This window comes from Synchiropus splendidus, chromosome 10, assembly GCF_027744825.2.
Source record: "Synchiropus splendidus isolate RoL2022-P1 chromosome 10, RoL_Sspl_1.0, whole genome shotgun sequence".
NCBI lineage: Eukaryota > Metazoa > Chordata > Actinopteri > Syngnathiformes > Callionymidae > Synchiropus > Synchiropus splendidus.
Window position 1 is genome coordinate 4,740,609 of NC_071343.1, and position 24,250 is coordinate 4,764,858.

Sequence of the window (24,250 nt, forward strand, 5' to 3'; positions counted from 1 at the left end):
CACTACCGCCCCCCACCCCCACGGCTCCCACCACCGTGGAATGAATGCATTTCCAGCAGCGCACTGAGCTTCCCTTTACTTGCTCCCTAAACTAATAGAAGATAACGAGTTTAGTGAAAACCCACTTGGGTTCCTCATGATGCAGAAATATATTGGTTGTTTTATCTGCCCCGGTGGCCCAAAACCCAAACCTCTTACAGCGCTCCCGGAAATTCTCCTGAAATGAAATCTGTCCTAAAATTCTGACAGAGCGACGGTCTTCTGCTGCGGGCGGCGGCTACTGGATCCCCACTAATCCTCCCGCAGAGTTGGAAGATTTAAATAATAAATGAAGTTCTCGTGCGGCGCTGCGCCTGCTGCATAAAAACGTTCCATCACCTCGTGCAGTCCGGAGCTGCCGCCGATCGATCCCGCCTCTCGGTGATGATTACAGGTATCTTATAAATTCAGCAGGATCATTACGCGGCGGCTGAGGCTGGCGAGCGTCGCCATGTCTCATCTCAGCTGGTAGAACTCATTAACAAAGAGCTTGATTGAACGCATTAAAAGTCACTTCTTAATGGACATCTCAGCCTGGAATCAAATAAAGCGACGGGAAAAAGCGGCGGAAAGACAACACATTATACAAGATGGAGTGTTTGTGCTTTTGCCGATTTAAGCACGCTAATCATGTCTCTTCCGATGTTCATTAAAGTCATTAAAAGGTTAAATAAATTGCAGAGACGTTCTATATAATGTGGCCATTATGACCCAAATTTGAACCATCAATTTAAGTGAGGACCCCTTCAGCTTTTTGAAGTGCAGACAGCTGATGCTTCCTGTTGTTTGTAGTAAGGAGAAAATGATGTGTGGCATGTCAGCCACGTGACTTAAGGTTCACCGTGTACTCCGCTGGTACAAAGAGATCCTGGCCTTTGTATTGTCCGGTCACTCTCTTAGTTCCCTGGACTCTCCACATTTAAAGAGGACAACACCCCCCTGCCTCATCCAGCCAGTCAGGTGAGAAGAGACAAAACGAGCCAACCATTTCACAACATCTAAATAAGGAGGAATGTCCGGCAATGCCATTCAATCCAGCCCTAAAACAATCTGCTTGATCCAAAGATGAGGATTCTTAGGCTGCCACAGGGCACTGACAAGTTCTCAGGTGCTATCAGAGGTACATGTGGAGAAGGCAAAGTATGGGAGGCCTAATGGTTTGGACGCATGGAGAGAGGATGTCGGCGATAGATAAGAGGGGAAACCACCAAGAAGTTCATGGATGAAAGAGGACACGAAGAGGACTTCTGACTTCATAACATGAACAGAAATGACCATAAGAAGCCCTTCACAGTTCAAGTCTGGCATGAGAATGTTCCTACAGTGTGTGCAGTTGAGTCAAAATACAGCCCAGAAATTCCATCAACATCAACTGACAGTCTGGTTGATAAATGGTTGTATTTCTTGAAATCTCAAGGCAGGAGAATGAGATTAAACGTCCAAACTAAGTGTGACAGCCTGGAGGCACTGACTCGCACCAGCGTTCTATTTACCTTGGAAGTCAGAAGTCGGAGCTGGGAATGACGTGATGTCTTTCCGTTACCAAAACAAGATGCTGACATCCACAAAAGCTCTTCTTGCACGTGCCTTCTGTAACCTGAACACCTCCCGGATAAAGATGCAACATAAAGGCTTTTTCTTTTTTATTGCTGCAAAACCTTGACTTCCTGTTTACACTTGGGGAAGCCATCTCAGGTTGGGTGGTGAGATATCTCTGACTTTCCGACATGGAAATGGGACTTCAGGAGGGCATTCCTGCGAGTCTTGTCTGAGTGTCAGACAGATGACTGAGGTCTTTGCTTCTTAAATAATCTCATCTTTGCTGCCCCATAACAGGAAACACCTTAAGAGTTCGACTCACTGAACCACCTCTCCTTACAGATACAGGTTTGAGGTGACTATCCTGGCGAGAACCGCAACCTGAGGTGCTGATGTCACTTCGGAGATCGAAGGATGAGCGGTCCCACAGAGGGCTGGAGAAACCCACTAAACTCCTAAAGCAACCCAAAAATCCAGTTTAGCAAGAATGCGCTTCTGCTAATTAAAACTTGCTAATAGTGGCTTCTGTGTCCCCCGTAACGTTCATTAGAGACAAATGCAATCACGACGAAGACGAGATCTCTCTTAACCGCACGCGATGATTAACTGACTTGGCGGTTGCTGTTGATGTCACCTTTGTTAGTATTGACTTGTGACGGCTTTATATTCCGTCTTTTCATCTGTGAAACTCGCAATCAGCCGCGCTTTAAATGGTTGGAGTCACTTGGGTGCCGCGACAGTGAGCAGGTTCAGACATCTTTTTCTCCCAGCTAATGGTAATTCTCGGAGAGAAATGCAGGTGAATAGCACAGACGATGATTATGGAGATCCGTCCACAAATCTGGTTATAATCCGCTCTTATCCTCTTTTGCGGCAGGAGGTTCGAAGGTTTTATTTGCTAATAATCTGTCTGCACTCAACTCCCAACTTCCATTCGGAAAGTTTGACAGCGGAAAGAACAGGGAGCAGGTCGCCGCGGAGCGTGAACCAGCGCACACAGGGTGTTGACTAAGTGACCCAAGGCGGCGTAAAATAGAGACAATGGTTCTTCTAGTGGAGCATGCGGCGGCGTGTCCTGGCTCGGGTCGGAATGAGGGCCATTTTCGAGCCACGTTGCCTGTTTTCTGGGTTAGCCTACCGCTGTATCTCAGAGGAGCAGACCAGCTGCTGCTCACATTCATTTCACTTCCCATTAAAGGTGAAATAAATCAGGAGTCCCCACACAACCCTCCTGTGAGACGCAGGAAGCGCACACAGGCACAGGAGCCGTGGCGCACACACACACCCGGGCCGGCACACGGGCTATAACCTAGGTCATGTGCGCCAGAGTGTGTCAGGTGGAGAGGAAACGTTAAGGATGTGAATCTGTGTATGTGCTCGCCGGAGCAGCGCGGCGCTGAGAGTGAGTGGGTCTGTGTGTGTGTACGGGCTATTTCTGGCGCCTCTTTTTTTTCCCTGCTGCTGCAAAGAAACACGATCAGCGTCCGGGAAACGAGAGCTGGCAGCAAGCAATCATCTGCCTGCCACACAGACAAAGTTATACGCACATACACACAGCACAGAGCAGCGCGCACCATGGCAACGGAACAGCCGCAATTAGAGGCAAAGAGCCTTTCCCCTCCACCGAGGGAGAGACGGGTAGTGAAATGAAAGGAAGAAAGAGCAGACGAGAGAGATGCAGGGAAGGTGTGTGTGTGTGTGTGTGGAAAGTAAGGGGGGGGGCACAGACGAGTGTCAGGGAAACAGTGCAGCGCAGGAAGGAGAGAGGGAGTTAGCAGTTAAGAGGTGTGAAGGGGAACGAGGGCCGAGAGTGATGGAGGAGGAGGAGGAGGAGAAGCGGGAGCGTGGGGGGGCTGAACAAGTGAGCCTGAATGGAAAAGACTAAAAAGCAGCGGAGGCAGCGAGCGTGAGCGAGAAAGAGGAGGAGAGATATCAGAAAAGACAGACTGCGAAACACGAGCGAGACAAACAAGCGGGATTACGTGCAAGAGAAACCAAAATAAGAGGAGGAAAAAAAAAGTGGCCGGTGCGGGAGGGGTTGGTGTTTATGTGTGTGTACATAGTGGGGGGGGGGGGGGGGGGGGGCTCTCTTGTGTGAGTTGGGCTAATGAATGATGAATGAGGGAGGCAGTTGCGGGAAGTGTGGCTTCGGGCGATGCCTGGCTGAGCTGCTGCGTGTGTGTGTGTCAAGGTCTGAGTTCGCTGCGTAGTCAAGCGAGTTGCCGGCTGACGGGCCTCGGACAACAGGGATGATACTGTGTACACAGGCGCAGCCAATGGTCAGCAGCAATAAACACACAGCGCTTTAATCAGACACCCACCTGTGGCTATCGCCGGGCCTGCTCAGCCTTCATCACTTCCCGCCGCTGCCATCTATCATATTGTCAGTCACTTTTGAAAAGCAGACTCTCCTTCTCCTGCCCTCCAGCTTCTCCAGAAAATCCATCATCTGCATCCCTACCCTTCTCCTCTAATATCCCCTGCTGCCAGTCTGTGACACTTCCCCGTCATCAACTTCGCTCTTCACCTATTTCTCTGATTGTTGTGCGCCACATCCGCAGAAACACGCGGCGAGAAATCCTCCGTGAAGACGGGAAACGTGCCAGAAAGCCGCCCTGACCTCATCATACTTCTTCCTCCTTTTGACTGACTGGCTGACTCCCTTTATTTCTCCCCGCTGCAAAGAAATCACAACACTTCAAAGCACCAAAACAAGGGCCAAGCTGCTTCACCGCTGACATAAAGACTCACGTTTCCTCACGCAGAACATCGCTGCCAAAACGTAAATAACCCATTGCCTGCACCGGGTGTGACTTTTTAACCCCTTGTTTTGATTCTGATTCTGAAACACGACAGAAAATTGGCAGCAAAGAAGGAGGGAAAAAAATACCAATGATACACATTTACTGCGCTGATACATATCTGTGTGTGTGTGCGTGTGTGCTGGGTTCCCATAGTGTCAGCTGGTTGTGGAAGACAACTTAAAGGCATCTGACTTCCACTTAACATTCAACAGTTTCAGATAGACAGTTTGGAACAAATCTGCTTAATGCCATCTTTAATTTGAAACAGCTCTATCTTCAACCTTCAACCTCTGACGGTCAAATGACTGTGACACAGGATGTCGCTAAACAATGCACACAAAACCAGAGAAAGTTTTCAGGTGTCCCTCTTTCTTTTTAAGAAAACTGTGATAAATATGAATAAATACATCCATCGATTATGATGGTCACGTACATGCCCGTTTTGAAGTGAGTTGTTTGCTGATGATGCAGGGATTTCCAGTGAGAGGTGGTGGGAAAGATGATGGAGATGGTCAGTCGGTAGAAGAAAGCTGGTGGGATGATGGAGGAAGAGGGAAGAAGCAGGCACTCGTGGCAAAGAAGAGGGTGAAGACAAGGTGGAACTGGGAGAAGTGGAGAATCCTTCAAGATTAGACTCCTTCAGACTCCTGATTGGTTCAGCAATCGACCCTAGCACTGAGTTGAAGACCCCTGATTTAGAGACTCGAGAGTCAGAGTCAGATGAGTGAGAGAGGAGACACTGGAAAGGACAAGATCAGAAATGAGTATCATCAAGGAACAGGTGGAGATGTTGGCAGACAAAAGCGGGTGGAGCAGATGGTCTGGACACATGGAGAAAGAGAGACTGTGTGGGGAAGGCGACCAATAAGGTCGGTGGAAGTGGTCAATGATGACCTGAGGAAGACAGGTGTCTTTAGGGAGGACTAATAATGTCATTCTGTCCCTTTCAATGAGGTTCTGCTTCACTACTTTCTGATATCTACACCAGCCATGGGTAGATCTGAGGCGACTACCCAGCCAGGTTCGAATTCCATGAATGGAAGGCAACAGAAGTATTTCATTTCAAATAGAACACTTTTAATGAAACAAAACTAAAACCACCAAAACGTCTTTCGGTAATATCTGAAGGTCATGTAGAGCGAAGAAAAAGCTCCATGAAGAAATGAGACTTCCAACAAGCTCGATGTTTATCTCCGGATCATTTGAAGCACGAGATGTTATTAAGTTTAGGGAATATTCAGAACCAACACAAAATTGGAAAACTCTCACTTCTTCACTGGGAGAAGGTTTCGGCGATTAGTTCTGATTTATGCTGTTCATCTCTACTTAGTCTGAGGTTAAATTTGTGATCATGTCCGACAGACAAAATGAGAGAGAATGCACTTCAACAAGGGAGGATTCTCAAAGTCAGGCGCTACAACAGAGGCCGAGGCAAAACCACAGACTTCTACCTCACAGATTCAAGACTGCAGTTACATCATAGTTGTGAAAGCTGTTCATTTTTAACAGCAGAAAAGAGGGTCTCGCCGTTCACCACAGTGGTTTGTTTCTGGTGAAAGAGTTGCCCGTCGGCCACAACAACCCACACAGATGGGGGGGGATTGACAGCTGAGCGTCTCGAAAAGTGCTGCACCAAAGTCCGCTGATGACAAGAAAGCAGCCAGTCTGGCCCTGGTTCACCTGTTTGCTGCGTCGCAAACAGGTTTTTCGGAGGATGGCCGCCATCTGGATTGAAGTGCGTAACTCGCCATGTGTGGCTGACTTTTATCCCCACTCAGACGTACTGCTCGTCTCACTGCAACTCGCCGCCGCTTCTAAACAACGAACAAACACCTCCAAACGCATTGGCACATCAAATCATCCCCGCGGAAAAGAGTGATATCATTTGGCACGGCGCTCTCCCCATTACAATTAAACTCCGCAGATTGTTCAAATAAAGGTTTGGGAGATAAACAGCATCACTGGGTTTTTCACCACTGTTTAGTCCCACAGAAGAACAGGGGTTGCTCAATATGCACTTATATAATACCAACTCTCTGTGTCACATGTTGTCGGCTGGTCGACACTGAAAAGGTCCACAGGATCTCTGTCCTTCAAGCAATGAGAAACCGGACATGTTTGTAACAACAAAGCCGCCCATGTAACAAACTAAAGTATGTTGCTCATGGCAGCTGTCCAGTCCAGAAGACTTTGGTTTGATCGATTAGTAGACGGAGGAGTGACCCACTGACATTTTTGTGAGATCATTTGTTTTGAAATCCGGTTACGGATAAGGCAGTATAATGAAATACGAGACAGGATGGCATGCAGGTTGAGTTACCAACGACAAGAGACGATCACAAGTACATACGATTAATTTCGAGTGCCGGTTTGTTCAAATCACAGTTAGCAGAGACAACATTTCTGCTCTTTCAGCAGCATATACCTGACTGATTTAATGACACCAAGGCTGCGTTCAAGAAGCTCAAACTCTGCAGTGAGCCCTCTCGCCTCTTCCCGCATGTGTCAGCAGACCAAAGTTTTGGTATTCATTCACATGTATGTCCGACAGTCTGTCCACCTCAAGCCACTCTTACAGCCTCAGATGAGTACAACAAATGCGAGCACCTTCTCAAAGGTCGCCATGTTGATTTCTGTCACGATCGCTCGCAACAATGGCTGCCGTCGCAACTCTTTAACAAAACACAAGTCCATTTTGTTTGCTACAATCATGGTCTCTGTGGGTGTGTCACAGGTATCAGTGCCCTGAATGGACCCTCTTGGAACTTGAGCGTTGCGAACCAAGAAATGGTCACAGTAATGTCAGTTATTTTGGAAATACCCTTGAGGGGTAACCACCCGACCCAAAGCACTGGGAACACGCCATTAAAACCTACATTAAGCTCTATTAGTAGACCATGAGCTCAATCATTCCTCGGACCTTTTCTGAGATGAGGGGCATTCACACTAGCCAGGGGGTCATAATATTACAGCACATCCACTAGTGTCCACAAACTAAGCGGTTCGCGCAGCTGTGCTGGACTTGTGCATGTATTCACTCATGGTGCTGCTAAAGCAGCACAAATGCGGAACAGGACTTCCATTGTGGAGTGACGACATGTGATCAGCTACTTGTGCATAACTCTGACACGTACGTCTGCTGAGAGGCCGCGCACTGTAAAGTCATGCTGGGACTGGAGCGTAGCGGGGGAGACCACATGGTTTCCGACTGTGTGTGTGTGTGACAATTGACGTAATGTATTTTGGCTGACACAAAGTTAGCAGTGTGTGACGTCCATTACACACACACACACACACACACAAAAACAGGCCAACAACGTTCTGTGATAATGTCCTGTCGGATTTCAAGAATCACACTGGAGGAGGAAAGAGGCTTGGTTAAAACAAAACACACGCGATCGCACACACAATAACTGTCAAAGAAGCGCACACAAACCCCCGGGGACTGAAGCGGCTAACGTTAAAGAGACTCCAAACCCAAACAAAGAAACATCCTGTTTCCTGGAACACAACACCAGTCTCCCTTGGTGCCGGGAGCACGCGGCACACACTTCACGCGCACACACAAGGAGTCACTTGAATGTACATGTATTTCCCTGTGTCTAATTCATAATGTGTGTCCAGCGACGCCACAGACGGTGCACTCAGAGTGCACGTGTGGTGCGTGTGAAAGAGAGAGAGTGGTGGAGAGACAGAGGCAGTAGGGAGAGCAGATGATAGAGTAGGCTTTCGCGATTCCCCGGAGTGTGAGGCAGCGTTTACGGCACTCTCAGAGCAGCCAGAGTGATGAATATTTAAAGACGTGCCTGAAAGAGCAGAGGGAAGGGGAGCCGAGTGTGTGTGTGTGTCTGCGTCTCCTCTCGCCTCCTCACACAACAACAAACACACACGAGCTCCTGCACGCACCTTAGTGCCTTAGCGAATATGCATAAGTGCGAAAAAAAGCGCTGGTCGTCGCTCAGGTCCATGTTTGTTTGCGTGTCCGCACGTGGCTTGTGCGAGCGGTGCCCTGAGTGTTTGCTCTTCACACAACCCTGAAGGCCACCTCTCTGTCTTGTTAAATGGGGATGAACAGCGGGGCGTCGCCTCTGCTCAACAGGAGACGAATGGCTCCGGGGGCGTTCCGTCTTCTGTTACGCACTCAAACAGGACCTGAGGCGAGCGCACACAGACACACACTTCAGGATGCTGCTGACACGTCTGTCCAGTTCACCTCAGAGGTAAACCCTTCCTACGTATCCGGTGCTGTACCTCAAATGTTCTCCTGGTCCTGGTCATCTCTCTCTGCCTGTGGCCGTGTGACTCAGTATGTGCCGATGGTTGCCATGCCAGATGGAGCGATGATTTAATCAGGAACAGTCCTGACTCTCAGTCACTCACGTGAGGAACCAAGCAGGGAAACTACACTCAACGATGTCAGCGGACAAGCCAGCCGGGGCCTCATGCAACTAGGGCAACATAATGGCAATCATGTGACCACAATTCTTTGCCCCGCGGTGTGAAATCATTGCTAAGCAGATAGGATCCTCAAACGTAAGACCAGAAAGAGCCAAAGGGATTTATGTGCAACTGCATTTGGCACAACAGATGAGCCCGTCGACCTTGAGGTGGAAGGAGATGGTGCCAAAAAACTTGTTTGCATCTCTTTATAAATAAAAGAGTGAGTGGGTTTGCCGCATCTCTTATATAAGTTCCCTCAGATAAATTGCTGCTTCCTCATAAGGTTCGCACACTGACTACTGGACAAAATGAGTTAATAGTAAATATGTTATTATGTGTGAACAGACAGAAGAAAAAGAGGGACTTCTATTGTCGACACTTTAAAATTGTGGCCCTGATGAAGATAATATTAAAGATGTCCTTCACAAATGTGTGCAATGAGTACGAAAGTAAGGAAAACATTTATTTAGAAGAAAAGAAATTTAGAGGAATAAAGTGGGTGAGAAATGCAAGTTTAAAAACAAAGACTAAAAACTTCAAATAATGAAATATGATTTAATTATGTGATGTCACTAGATACAATTAATTAATAAAATGTAAGAATCAAAGAGGCAAAAGAAGAATTAATTACAATTAATTTATAATACTTAATGTCATATCACTGGTACCCTGCAGCACAGAGAGGTAAATCTGTGTGATTACAGATTCACTTCCTAAATGACTAAGATTATGTGCTGATGTTTTCAGTGGCACAGCAATCTGCCGAGTCATCGTTTTCAGTTGCGAAATACTGGACCGCTGTGTATAATATTGGACAAGAATTTCAACAATATGATTGTAAAACTACATCAAGGTGTGAAGACGTAGGGAGGAGAGCGGGTGAAAACAGCTTATCAGCATAAGATGAAGGGCGGCGAAGAACAGAGTGCTGGCAGGGTGGAACAGGTGGACATGACTGACAGGTCAGAGAAACCTGTGAGAAGATGAAGGCCTCATCCAGCTGCTGTCTTTTGTTTTTATTTGCCAACAACGTCATGTGTTGAGTTGAAGCGGCGAGAGCCGCGGGCCTCCTAGAACTCTTAGAGGTAAACTTCAAACATGTCAGCTGCCAGAACCCACTAGACGTGACGAGGAGCTCTCCCTGTTAATTGGCTCAGGAAACCTTCTCAAATTTCCACTTAAAATAAATTGGGCTACACAGAATCATCCCGTCAAATATTGAACGGAGAGTTTCCGGTGGTCCACGATGAACTGAGACTCTGCTTCTACTCCTTGAACTGGGCATTGTTTGGTGTGTCTCTCACATCCCCCAACACATTCAATCCGACAGATGAAGGTAGGACAGCTAAGATTAGCTCCTGCTTTGCTGCCACCTCTCCTTTTCCTGCCTCAAATCTGAACAGAAAGAGGACAGAGGCCCCGTCTGAGGAAAAAGTGGAACAGAAAAAGAACTCTTTGAAAAGAACTGAGGGCGGCGCGCCTCCCTGTTCTGATGGTCCAGTTCTGGGTCCGCTCGGGTGGCTCTTGTTTTTCAGTGCAAGTGTGTGTAAGAGCGCCGGAGTCTCCGCAGATAAAAGGAGATTAGAGTTGAGCCCTGCCATCACCTGGAGAGATCACTCGCTAAAGTTAACAAAACACAAGTCAAACAATGTCAGCGCACACCTGCACACAACCTCGTGATATTTCGAGGAGCGAGAACGCGACGTGCGGAAGGAAGAAAGTGACGAGAAAAAAAAAAGGCAGGAGAGCGATAGAAAGAGCGCATCCTGGGATGCAGAATACCAAATACAGCGAGATAAGACTTAATGTATCCCCCTCCCTCCTCCTTCCCTCCTGTTCGGCTCTCTCTTTCTTTCCTTCTCCCTCCATCCATCGCTCCCTCCTCCTCTCCCTCCACCCCGTTCTCTTTGAGGGATGAATAATAACTGCTGCTCTGAGATTTCCTTCCTCGTTTTTCAAAGCGCAGAGCGGAGATGAGGAAGGTCTGACTGGCCCGTTATAATGCACACGGATGCGGGCGCACGGCGAACCACGCGCGCACACACACACACGCACACACACAGCCAGACACGCTCGCTCACGCCGTCTTCTCAGCGCTAGCCTGAAGCAGGAAAATCAGATCTCCTTCAGAGAAAGGCGGGGGACAAAAGAGAAAGGAGGGGGTCTCAGGGACTGTTGAGAACTCGTGTTCAAAACCCCGGCAAGGCATGTATAGGCCCATATGTGGACGGAAAAAAAACCCCACACACAGCACCGTCCGGGGAGACCAGAAATAACTGGAAGGATGCAAACAACCTCCTGGAGTGACAGGGTGAAGTCAAGGTTACAGACACATCCTTGGTTCAAGGCGTGCCGCCAGGACCAATCCATCAGCGGCGCCGCTCTCTAGAAGCGTAACCCCAATTGTTAAAAGCAACCTCAATCGACTCTGTGATGCTTTGCCGTCTCAACAGCTGTTAGGAATGGAGGAAGGAGAGTCGGTGAAAAGGAGTGGAACTGCTGGCGCCTGGAGAAAATACTCACAGGGGTCCACTATTTAGCTCTGTAGTCAGTCTTACGGGGGGCTTGTTGGCCCCAAAAGTACAACACAAAGCTGAACCACGACGGCAATTACTCAACACTACCGAAGCACAAGTTCACATACACAGCACAACAGTGTTATACAGTCTGAAATCCAACATCTCACCAGATACCAGTGTTGCACGATGCTGCTTTCTTGTCCCGTTTCCCTCATGTTGAATTATCAGCAACCAAATACGAAAGAAAATTTTAATTACTTCAGAGGTCCATCCATCCTTTTTCTTCTGCTTGTTTGCAGTAACAGGCTCCAGACCTCCTATTCTCTGGAAACCTTAATCTGCACTTCTAAGGAACACCTAGGTCTGACCTAAGACCTCCACCTAAGTTGACGCCTCATGAGAGTGGCATCCAGGAGAAATCCTGTCGAGATGGCCGAATCACCTGAACTGGCTTATTTGGATGAAGAGGAGCAGTGCTTCCTTGAGCTTCACACCCAATCTTCATGCGCGTCCAGTCATGGACAGAAACACGTTCTCCACTCTAAAGCACAATATAGTGAATTTCTCTTTTTACACTGCATTTTCTGGCACCAACACATTAAAAATAAGGTTGGGTTACAGGATAAGCTTCATCATCACCTTTAGCATCCTTACCTGACATTCTTTTTGAATGTCAAGAAATGGCGCAGGAGGAGACTGTAGCGCCTAATGCAATGAGCAAGGCTGACGGCTTCAGCCTTGGAAGTGAAAGTCCGACTTGTTACGGCTTAAGGATGCGTCGCCACGGGAGACGTTGAGAAGAGAGCTTGAACCGCCTTTGGCTCACCCTCGTCCCCAGCCACGTCTTCTTCCTCATCAATCCGTCTGTCACCCACACGCCATTTGTCCCTCACTTTGACACTTGAAGCCCTCCACCTGAGGAAGGACCTCTGCTACAACCTGGACCCTTTTAAAACTGGGAGGTATGGTGTTAGATTCAGAGGAGCTAATCCTCATTTGCAAATTAATATACCATTCCAGGGAGAAATAATATAATTTGGTTAATAATCTGCCGCCATTACGACAGTCGGCTGGGACCTAACACTGGGAAACCACAAACAGGCTTGTGTTTCAAAGTTTTCCGGGTGGCTCTGGCCCAACTTTGTCTCCCTCCAAAGTTCCTCGCGTCTGGGAATGCCGCGGTGAGTCAAAAGACGAGCGGCGCTTGTCCGAGAGGAACACTTTTCATCACGCCGGCTGCGCTCCACGGAAACCAGGGGCGGCGGGTTCTGAGGACGGGGTCTATTTATGCAAACAGGCGTGCGATCGTGCACAGCAGGAATCTAGACAACTCTTGTAAACAAACACACACCCACACCATAAAGCACACAGGGGAGGCGATGTGAGAAGCAGACTGTGAAAACTCGAGTTGTGCCCGGGCGCCGCTTGCGCGCACGCACACAGAGACAGACGGACACACGCATGCAAAAACTGAGGGAAAGTAGGAGCTCTTTCCCATTTCAATTCGCAACAGCTGGTGTCGAATTAACACATTTACTAGTGTGCATTTAGAACAGATTAAAATTGTGTGTGTGTGGCGTGTGACTGTCTGCTCGTGTGTGTGTCAGCAGATGAGGGGCAAGACAAGAGTGTGTTTCTGTGTGGGAGCGACTGTGTATTAACGCAATGGATCAGGCGAGGAGACAGAGAGAGAGAGAGCGAGAGAGGGAGAAAAACAGGGAGAGAGAGGGAGGGAGCGGGAGACGGCTTTAGCTGCTGCCCTGGGCCGTCTCTCTAAGCCCTGTTTAGGAGGCTTTGGAGCTCAGATAGAAATAATCCCCCACTCAGACACACACATGGTAAGCATGCACACACAAAATATAACGCATAAACACACACACGTGTGAACAAAACGCAGAGATTCTCATAACAAAAGTGCACACTGAAATTAAGACGGACAAACAAGTGCATCCTCAGCGCACACAAGCCAAGGTGGCGTTTGCCTTGACACGTAACCCACCACCCACCTACCGACCGACGCACACCCTGGCACGCGCTCCGCACGCCCACGTACACGCAGGCACACACACATATAAACAAATAAATAAACGCACACCCGTGCACAGCTTCCGCACGGCAGAGCACAGCGGCATCAGCACGACACCATGACAAACACTTTACACACTCCAGCCCTCAGCAGTGGGAGGCGAGGAAGCGGGGAGGGGTGGAGGAGGGGGAAGGATATGAGCCATGGGGGGAGGGAGGCGAATCAGTGGGGGGAGAGAGAGAGGGAGGGATGGGGGGGCTAACAAATTAATAGAAGCCGCGGATATATACAGCCGGCGCTGCTGAACGACAGAAGGAGGAGGGAAGGGAGGAGGAGGAAGACGGAGAGTGCAATTCATTCCTCTTCTCTCCTCGTACGCTCTCCGGTGAAAGGCAGAGTGAAGCGGCGCGAGAGTGTGTTTGCTCAAGAGAGGGAAAATTGGGGTGGGGGGGTGGAAAAATGAAAAAGTGAGGGAGGAAAAGGAAGGCAAAGAAGAGATGGAGGGAGACGCTGTGGAAGAGAAGGAGGAGAAGAGGAGGGAGGCAGGGAGTGACATTTCAGGATGGAGGTAGGGGAAGAGAGGTGCCGGGTGGGGAGCAATTTGGGGTTTTCACGGGATGCAGTTTGTCATCTTCATCAGCTGACAGCCGTGGCGCAAGAGGGATAGTGGGAGGATTGCAGAGGTGAAGTTGGAGGAGGAGAGGGCGAGAAGCTACGGGGGGAGAAGAGATGCGGGGGGAGCGAGGCGAGCCTTTGAGAGACGTTGACCCTGTAATTGACCTGTGTCTCCGCCTACATCGCCGTGGCGACAAGCAGAGCCGCCGCAGCTAATCACTTAGTAACCCTGACCTGTCAATCACACAAGCGGGGGGGCGAGGGACGGGGGGCTGAAACAGCGGCAAATCAAAGACAGGAGGAGGGGGGCGGGGGGTAGTAATAAGAGCGGCAAGGTTATCATTTACGGGACCACCCGCCTCCCCTGGCCAACACTCAGATATGTGTATACACACACACATATAAACAAAGCTTCAAACATCCCACTGGTCGACGCGAGCGTTCATGCTGCTGCAGCTGAGAGCGTCAAAGGTTCAGATAAGAAAGAACAAGAGAGGAGGAAGAGAAAATGCTGAGGGGGAAAGATGTGGGGGGGAGAAGGGTGACAGGATGGGGGGGAAGATAAGATATAGCAAAGTGAAGCAACATCACAACAACGGAAAAGAAGGATCCACCTGCAGGTAAACAGGTGCTGGTGTGTTACCTGTTGATGAGCGGGAAGATAGACACCAGCAGGTAAACTGACGGGTACCACTTCAGCGGCTTGATCTCCTTTGCCAAGGAAACCTGGAGGGCAAAACACAGCAGTGTTACACATGCGAAAGCGAACTTTGGCACACATCTGCATGTGGGCGGAGACGGCGGCACTTTGTGGTCACGTACGGCGGTCACATGAAGGTCAGACTCCGCGACATCAACGGCACGTGTCAGCACCGTGACCTGAGGCATGTATGAAAAGTGCTGTGTTGAACATTGAGGAGACTTTTTGGAGGGTAGGCAACTCGGATCGCACACCAGCTGAAGAATCTCTGGAGTGTTGTGGAGAAGGGGGGGGGGGGGGGGGGGGGGGGGGGGCGACAGAGGAGGAGGTGAGCAGCGCTGAGATTGATTGACAGGGAGACTGTGTGGAGTCGACCCCCTCCCGCCGTCTTTCTGACTTCTCCATGGACCTCACTCACAAATGCCGATGGATAGTATGGATCTTAAGCTGACGAAAAAAGATTCTGGTGTAAACAAAGCCATGCGGAGGAGAACAAGCGCGTTCCAGTTTTTCATGTTACAGGACTCAATATGGACCTGTTGAGTTGTAGCCAGCCACCGCACCTTCAGAGGTCAAGAGGAGGACATCGCCTCAGCAGGCGCTCCCCAAACTGGCACCCCAAAATCGGACATTAACTTGGACACAATCTAAATGGAGTCCCGTAGCCGTGATAATGTGAAGGCAGCTTGAGATTCCTCATGGGCAGAGCAGTGAACTGAGGAAAACAACAAAGGCCAATTAAAACCTAATAAAATATTAACTTACTGATAACACGCAATATCCACGCCGTTATGAGGAGAAACAGATTCAAATTAAACTGAAAGCCGATACGTTGCCGTAATTTGAAAGGGATGAATTCAATAAGTTGTGGACAAGCAGGAAGACGGAGAGCTGCGACAGCGGCTCAAAGTCGAGAAGGAGGAGGAGGAGCGGGGAGGGGAGGGGGGAGCGAAGGGGTCGCCCGGCGGAGGAGAGCTTTTACAAGCCGTTATCTAATTCCCGGGAGAGAAGGACTCCTGCGTCCGGAAGAGGCTGAGAAGCGAGGCCCCTAGATCGATTTTCTGCGCTGAGCCGTCTTTTTTTTCCCCTCTTTCTCTCGTCTCCCAGAGTAGAACGCAGCCAGTGCAAAGCCTCTCTGCTTTTCACGAACACACATACACACACAGCCAGAGGTAGGAGGCCAGCCCACGAGCTCTGGTCTCTACCCCCACATGCTGGAAATTAATTACTAACTAGAAAGACCCAGAGGCGGGAGAGCAGTCGGAGAGGCATTTTAAGCCATTCAAACCCAAGTCGCCAAGAAGAGCTCAGTGCGGTTTTACATGTGTTTGTGCATCCACGTGCCTGTTCCAGGGAATAAGCTAGCTTAAATATGACTGACTGATAAGTGACAGGATACACGCTAATGAAATTCATTCCGACTCTTTTGACGGTTATTTGTGAATCGCGATAAAGACATAAATTATTGTGGTTATTATGGTGATTGGCATGTTATCAATTGCATTGTTTTCTGACTTTTATTGACTCAGAATTGTGTGAGAACCTGAAGAGTGGCAGGTCCCAGGAACTCGGTTGGAAGTTGGAGGTCAGGTGGTTGTCTAACACATTTGTAACGCTAACATACTCCCATTTATAATGGACTGGAGCCTTGGCCTGGTGGAAAGGTGACCAGGTGCCCTGGACTCACCTCAGAAGTTGGTGGTCGGCACATTTGTTAAGTAGCAGACCATCATGTCGACGCCACACAATCCCACACATCCATCTCAAAACAAGTCACGAGGACTCCTCTAGCTCTGTTGAATTCAATGTGACTGACCTTTCAGAGGAGTCCTACATAGTGAAGTACTGACTTGTCCAACCATTGCAGCAGTGAGGCCCTCTGCTGGACACCAATGTCACTGCATACCCAAAGGGTAATAAGGCGCTGTCAGTCACGGGGGAAAATAAATGTCTGACTCACGTGTTGCTACGAAGATCTGGGTGGATGCGTCGGCAGAGTCTGATCATGAACATCACAGCTGGAGACCGTTTGAAGAGCTCACACGCCCCAGATATACATGTCAAACATCTGCTGACGGAGTCTACCATTATGAGAAGTGCAATCACGGACCAGGTCCTTCTGCTGTTTCAAATCACTTTGATAATTTTGCACCAGAGCTGAGTCGACATTTCCGTCATCAAACAACCGTCGAGCACTGATCAAAGATGCTGAAGCTATAGGTACATCAGTGAGACCGACTCTGCCGATGGATTTGTTTGTGTGAGTGTGTGTGTGCAGAGCTAGAAAAGGTACATCATCAAAGGGGAGGACGGGACAGGACGCACTCGACGCTCGCCATTGCCTAAATTGGTGCTCAAGAATCTCCGGTGCTTGGCCTCAAACTTTACCGAGGTGTCGGCGACGCAGGCATCTGAGGAATTCCGCTGTGCAGCAGAGACAGGATGTGGAACAGTGAAGGAGGAGGAGAACAGCTAAAGAGCCTGATGTTTTTAATCACACTCCCCCGTGTCACAGGCCCCTGCGCTGCTCAAGAAGCAGAGGGGAACGAAACTGTAATTATTGGCAGCCGGCGCAGCGATCACGACATTAATGACACGAGCTAGATTACAGACGGGTATCTGGAGCTGCGTGTCTGCTTCATCAACCCAGCAATGACTCACACTTGTCGCAGGGACGGGACGGGTCTCATTACAATAAAATCCAAACCATTTCAGTCCTTAAAAGTGCAACGCAGTCTCCCAAAAACAGGGCTCGAGGCTTCTGGTTCAAGCGGAGCTTCCTGAGTGTGTGTGGAGGGAACAGCAGGCCCGGTGGTCGTATGGCTCGCCAGGTCAGGAAGGTTGACGGTGAATTGTGTGCGTCACCCTGGCTGCCGGACTCATCACATCTCTTGTTGTGTCTCAGATAGAAAGTTACGGAGACGGAATCACTGCTGCTTCTCATAATAAGTCCCGGCTGTGAGAACAAAATGAGGCGGACGACGAGGAAGTGGACACGCACACGTACGCTGCATGTGGCTTGGACGTACACGTAGGGTTTCCGAGCGCGACAAGGTAGACTTCCTCAAAGCAAACATGCGAACCAGTAAACAAACTCCCTGGGAAGATAACCAACACGCAACTTGCTGTTTGCTCAGCCAGCTTTGTTGCTACCCAACGGGAGTGCGCGGCTGTGTGCGCAGTGTGTGTGCTCATGGTGACCACGTTCGCACAGGACGCCACAGATGTGTCGCGACGATGGGACTGTCAGGCCAGATAACCGCCGCTGCTAATTATGTACGTCATTGCCGAGGGGAGAGAGAGGCGCACACACACACACACACATGCGGGTGGTGTGGGAAGGGGAAAGCATTTCACGAATGGCGGACAGAGGAAGCGTGAGGAGACCTTGAGAACCACGCATGTGTGTGTGCGCCGGGTGTGCTGGGGGGTGGGGATGGTGCACGCGCACCTAACAGGAAACATGTGAGGCCCTGAAGGAGGGCGATGTGGTGACGTGAATGGAAATCACCAGAGCCAGCGGTTTTCAGACACCCAGCAGGAATCGCTTTCTCTAGTTTACACCTGCTGGGACACACACACACACACAGACGCGCGCGCATACACACACACAAGCTCGTTGACTTGGCAAGCACAATCTGGGAGGCTGTTGTTGTTGTTTTAAAGCATCGCAGCGCGTGCATAAAATCTCATAAATATTCATGTCCATGAACCTGGCTTGCTGCGTTATTCATGCTGTGTATGAGTACAAGAGTGAGAGAGACGACGGCAGGGAGTGAGAAAACGAGAGAAAGTGAGAGAAGGGGGGGACGTAAGGCAAAGCAGGAGATGAGGAGAGCGGGCGGGACGGAGAATGACGATGAAATTGGGAGCGTGAAAAACACAGCTGACTTCCTTACTCTCGGCGCAACACACAGCAATTAGCCCACACAAGTATGTGTGCGTGTGTGTCACGCTCGTGACCGCCTAGTGAAGTTTACCGTGCAGTTTTTGCACCTGCCACTTAGGGGCAGCATCTTCCAAACCTTAACCCCGACCTGCCCTCCTCACCTGGGGGAGGGAGAGAGAGTCTAGGCGGAGTGATCCGAGTCTAGTTTGGAGGCTGTCGCTCATGAAAATATCTGCCCTTTCAGCATCACGGGTAGCTGCGCTTAATTATTGAGCAAAGAATCGAATTCCTCGGCGACAAGGCTGCAGAGGGGAACAACAGACAAGGCTTCGCCCATCGCCCAGACAGGCCTTGGGCTGCAGTTTCCAATGAAGTAATTAACAAAAAGTGAGCACGCTTGAACATTTTGGCACCGTTGTTTTCCCATTTTTGTCAGCTGCCGAACAAAAAAAGGGCCAGAGCTATAGACGGAATTCAATATCAAGATGGAATAGAGCAATTCGTTTTGAACTATAAAGGTTTACTTAGTACACGGATGGAGCGTGTCACTTTTGTTAGGATTGTCTGTATGATAATAAAAAATAAAAAATATAATTTTCAACAGCACTGGTTACAAATGTTATGAGAAAGTACAAGTTTTAGCAGTAATAAACTTAGAATGAATAGTCAAAATGTATGCGGTCGGTAAATGAAATATCAATGCTCGCATTGCAAAACTGATTCATTTGTAATATTTATTAAATCACTAGGAGTCTAAAAAACAAGATTAAGCCAATAATACAGTCATGTTGATAATGTCCAACCAGGCCTCTTAACCTTACAGAGTGTCTTGATGTCTATCCCAGTTATGTATGTTCAACTGAAATCACCTTCTGATTTTAGCACGAAAGCTTCTCCAAAGTTTGTTTTTTTTGCCATGGATTCCACCTCACAACATTTCTTTTCAAAATATCAAAATACATGTGTTTCCCATCTTTCATTGAACGTCCATCTCTAAAACAGCCCGATGTACGACACAGTAATCTCTGTGCGCCATAATATCGATAAAAAAAGCCCAAGAGTTTTCAGAGTCCTTCACATTACTGAGTCAAGCTCCTACAGGCTACATAAAAATCACAGAACCGGCCGGATGTGGCCCCCGAACCGAGATTTTGACAGGTGAAATATAAACATGTCGTAGAAATGAGCCACCAGAAATGCTGCGTGCATTACTCTTTGGCTCTCTGCCGCTCTACGTCCTGCTGATAAAGCACATAATCTGGTCACGAAAAGCAGGCCGCCTATAGCTCAACACGCACAGACTCATTTCTATACATACACAAACACACACGGGAACGCACACAGGCCAAGAGGTCAAAGCTCTCCTCACTGGTTTCAACACCGGCCCAGCGTGACAGCCGACGCTAATCCTTCACACGCGCTGATCCTCACGCTCTGCACCAGTGTGTGTGTGTGTGTGTGTGTGTGTGTCCACGTACGCGCGAGTGTGTGCTTAAAGGAAAGGGACGGTCAGACGGGTCATTACCTTTCGTCTCTCTCTCTCTGGGTTGAAGGTTCCCGACCACGACTGCATCTGCACAGAAAACAGAGGCGGGAAAGGTTAGCATAGATAAAGCTCGATCATAATGACAGGTGTTTCGTTCACGCCGGCGGAGTAAACAGCGCTAACCTTCACAGCAACACACGAATAACGCACAAGTGGAATTCCACTTAAAAAATAACCCTTTATCAAAGGCATCTCAAACCTCAGATATATTTTCCCGCTTTAAATTCGGCAAAATATCCTGAATAAATATTGACTTGGCACATGCACAGTAATTAACTAAATGAGGCTTTTTGGCATGATTAAAAGTTTGGCACTCCTTATCAGATTGTTTATTTCTGCAGTTGATCTATGAGAGAAAACGGGCAAGCGCTGGGACTTCAGCAAGGTCGAACTGTGACGGCTGCGTATGTAGGTCAGAGCATCTCAGAGAGTGCAGCCATTGTGGGGTGTTTTCTGATGCAAAGGGCTCTGAAGAGTGGTGGCCTGAAGACGGGGTCATGGAGGCCCAGAGCTCACTGATGCATGCGGGGAGCGACGGATGATCCACGTGGTGTAATCCAATCAGCTGGTGTCTGATTTGATCTGCGTCGTGTCAATAAACATCTCCATCTGGTCTGAAGCACGTCTCCTTTTGTCGCCACAGCGGGACCATCCATGCTTCTGTTCATCGTGTTCCAGAAGCCCAAATTTCCCTTTTCCCCGGACACCTGATGCTCATCTCATCAGGATGCCAAAGGTCAAGCGCGAGACATGATCTCTTCAGCATGTCATAGGTCCGTCCCAGGGCCTAAGCCCAGAGGCATATGCACACAAAGCCTCTCAAGGAACTGAGTTGTCTAGATCTAGAGGAGTAATGGTTCTTTTCTCCGGAATCTTCAGTCACTACTCTAAAGGCATGGCCGACTGTGACCAGTCTTCCATTTGGCTCAAGTCTTTCCTCAGGTATCCAGAGAAGTTCTGAGTGACAATCTCTAAAATTAGCAGAGGAGAAGTGCTTCTACTCCTTGAGATCCTCAGTCACTCCCCAAACAAATGTCATGGGCAATTTGGCTCAGCTCTTTCCTCGGGCATCCTCAGGTTTCTTCAACAGGTTTCTCGTGATGTGGAGGAGCTGCGGTTCTATTATCTAGGATCATCAGTCACTACCCAAAGGGCATGGCCAAAAGTGACTGGTCATCTATTGGCTTAGCACACACCTCATAAGGAAGGCGGCCACTAGGCACTCAGACAAGATCCCTGATCTCTCTCAAGACAATTGAGCTTCTCCGATTCAACCAGGACCACATGCTCCACCCTTTTCAGATGGGGAACCAGGGGTGCCGTCGTGGAGCGTTCTAATGAGAATCCCAGTAGATGCTACTTTTCCTTGCCCTCAGCCAGTCAAGAATTTTTGGGGCGTTGGATTCTCATAACTCCCTGGACTTGAAGAGTCTGTTGTTAACATCTGGATGCCAGATACCACAGCAGCGTCAGAGGACTGGACTCCATGCTTCAGCAGTCAGGGTGGGCAGGAGGGAAGGCTGGAGTGCATGAGGCAGGTGGCTCGCCAGTGCTCTCAACCACCACATGTCAGAATCGCTGAAACTGAACTGGAAATAAAGACGCCCAAATGGGGACACATTCTGGAGTCAGTATTACCCAACAATGTGATTATATTTTAAGACCTGTAAAACCAGAGTTAGCGCAGCGATGCCTGACTGAGACGATTTTCACTCAGCTGCTTTTTCCAAGAGGGAAAACTGTTTACCCGTCGCCACCGCAGGCATCGCCAGCCAACTCGCAGACACTCAAAGTGGAACACATAACTCATTGGCTCTCCAACAGATGCAAAAATCTCTCCACCCTTTTATCGCTTTTGCTAAAAGTGGCCTAACACACCAGAGAGCAGGATCTAGAGAGACAGAGCAGCACTTCACCTGCTCTCACGCTGAGTGGGAACTGATCAGCGGCGGCACAAGATGACACGAGACGGCATCTGGAGTCGAGTTTTTTGAAGACGAATTAAAGGAAGGAGAGGGAAAAAGTGGAGCAAACATGGCAGACTTGGAGTCTCTCTAGAGAGAACGTGGGAAACTTTTCACTCCTTCTCTTATCTGCTCTCGGGGGAACGGAGGGGAAATGTCAACAGACACCAGCGTTGGCGCGCAGACACACACAGGACGGGGACTGGTAGTGGTGAGACAGAGGTGGCGGCTGTACGCAGTCGGGAGTTTTATGTAACCCGAGACGACGCTGACGAATCTCTGGAGACCCGGTGTGAGAAACTGAGACGCATTCACACTCCGGCGCACTCACGAGCGGCGTGAATGATATATGCTGCTCCCGTGTTGGGCTATTTATTAACTCAACGTTACCATGGTTTCGGGCTGCTGATGTGATTGTCATTGTAAATCTGTGTGTAACCACCGTGTGTGTTGGTGTAGACCTTCGCTGCTCGGAGGAGCAACTCTGTCACCGTCAGCAAAGACAGCACCCGGTCCGGACGAAACCGGCTCCTTGTCAAGGATGAGACCATGAAGAATTGTTCATTCAAGATTCTCAAAATATTACGTTGGTGGATGCTTTGATTGAATTGCACAGTGTATATGTGCGCACTAGATTTATGCATTGAAATGGCAATTTATTCAAAAGAGCACAACACAGTCTTGAAAACTTCACACGCACAAAAGGGTTTTGGCAAGAACCTCACGATACGATATGCATCACGATACCTCCGTCACGATATGATGGTATCATTAAATACTTAAAATCAAATGCAGTGTTACATATAAGTTGAAAGTGCGTTAAGTGTGTAACTAATGTTTTTTCCATTGCAACATACAGAAAGCACCCTGCTTCAATAGAAGATGCCGCAGTGACACGATGCACAAACTCAAGGTCCATGGGCCAAGACAAGGCATAAAAATATGAGGCAAACACAACCCCCCAGGCTAAAAGCACTCATAATGCACTGCAACAGCTGCAGCAGTTACAAGATGCTATCCTGCCATCAATTCTGCTTATCAGAGGTCAGGGCATGGGGACAGCGGCCGAAGAAAAGAGGCCCAGAATGAGAAACATAATCTCTCCGGTGTGTCAAAGGTCTGCCCCGTGGCCTCCTCCCAGTTGGCCAGATTACCTCACTAGGGAGATAAGATGCTCATCTGAAATGACTTCGCCGGATCCGATGGTTCTACTTTGAGTCCCGCACGGATGGCTGGGCATCTTTTATGGCTAAGTCCAGAAAACCAGCAGAGTAAACCGTTTTCTCTTATTTCTGAAGCCTGTGACCACAGATAAGAGCGGGACAGCAGATCAGTAAATCAAGAGCTGTGTATCTTTTGAGTCTACATGACTGAAGACATGATTATCCTCCACCATGTCTGTTTCAGAGCAGGACAAGAAATGACTCCTGATTACGACCGCATGCGTGTTGATGTACTTTACTTTAATGTACTTTAAAAAGGTACAAAATTGTCGCTGTCTTTTTGGTAAAGAGGAATGTGAACATGGATTCATCGTTTTCAAGGCGTCCACTGCAACACTTGCATGTGTGTAAATCCTGTTCATCTGAGTGTGTTTCACTCCACAGCACTTGTTTTATTAGCGTTCCAGCGGCGGTATACGACTCAAGATAGCGATCAAATGCATTCTACATCTTCAGACAGAAAAAACGTGTCACCTCAACAACCTATATATATATATTAAAAAAAACTAAAACAAATCCAAAGCCAATATTGCACATTCATATCTCTATTTCGGTGCTGGTAATGACTCATCAGCTTCAAATCCCTTGTTAGTGCACACAGTCATCAGAATGAGAGAGGAATGTTCTTGATATAATCCCGGTGTAATTGGAACTGGAATGAATAAACTAATGAGGCACTGCTGCGGAGATAACAGCGGATGTTTAAGATGCTGAAGTGTAAGTTTTTCTGAGAACATTGGAAAAAGTAAAGCTGAAAAAATAAAATAAATTAAAAGGCTGCATTTCGTTTGATTTTTCCTCATTTCAGGTTTAACTCTGGTAAATGTAGAATTAATTTAAGATCATTTAACTGCAAGAATAAAATCAATTAATAAATAAAAATTCACATGACTAAAAAAAGGAGAAATAAAAATGCATGATTATTAAAAAAAATCATCACACAAAT

The 24,250-nt window shown here is 48.4% G+C and overlaps 1 protein-coding gene across 4 annotated transcripts in view; it reads right to left on the bottom strand.

Annotated features, from left to right (window-relative positions):
* si:dkey-100n23.5 (cyclic AMP receptor-like protein A) overlaps positions 1-24,250 on the bottom strand; it is a 61,743-nt gene that overhangs the window by 9,823 nt on the left and 27,670 nt on the right. For all 4 annotated transcript variants that reach the window (XR_008415937.1, XM_053877259.1, XM_053877260.1 and 1 more), the window contains 2 exons: positions 20,097-20,144; positions 14,626-14,708 (listed from right to left, as the gene is read on the bottom strand). Coding sequence is in view for 3 of the 4 variants with exons in the window: in XM_053877259.1 (XP_053733234.1) it covers positions 14,626-14,708; positions 20,097-20,144 (131 nt within the window). In the remaining variant the exon portion in view is untranslated. The remainder of the gene's footprint in view (positions 1-14,625; positions 14,709-20,096; positions 20,145-24,250) is intronic.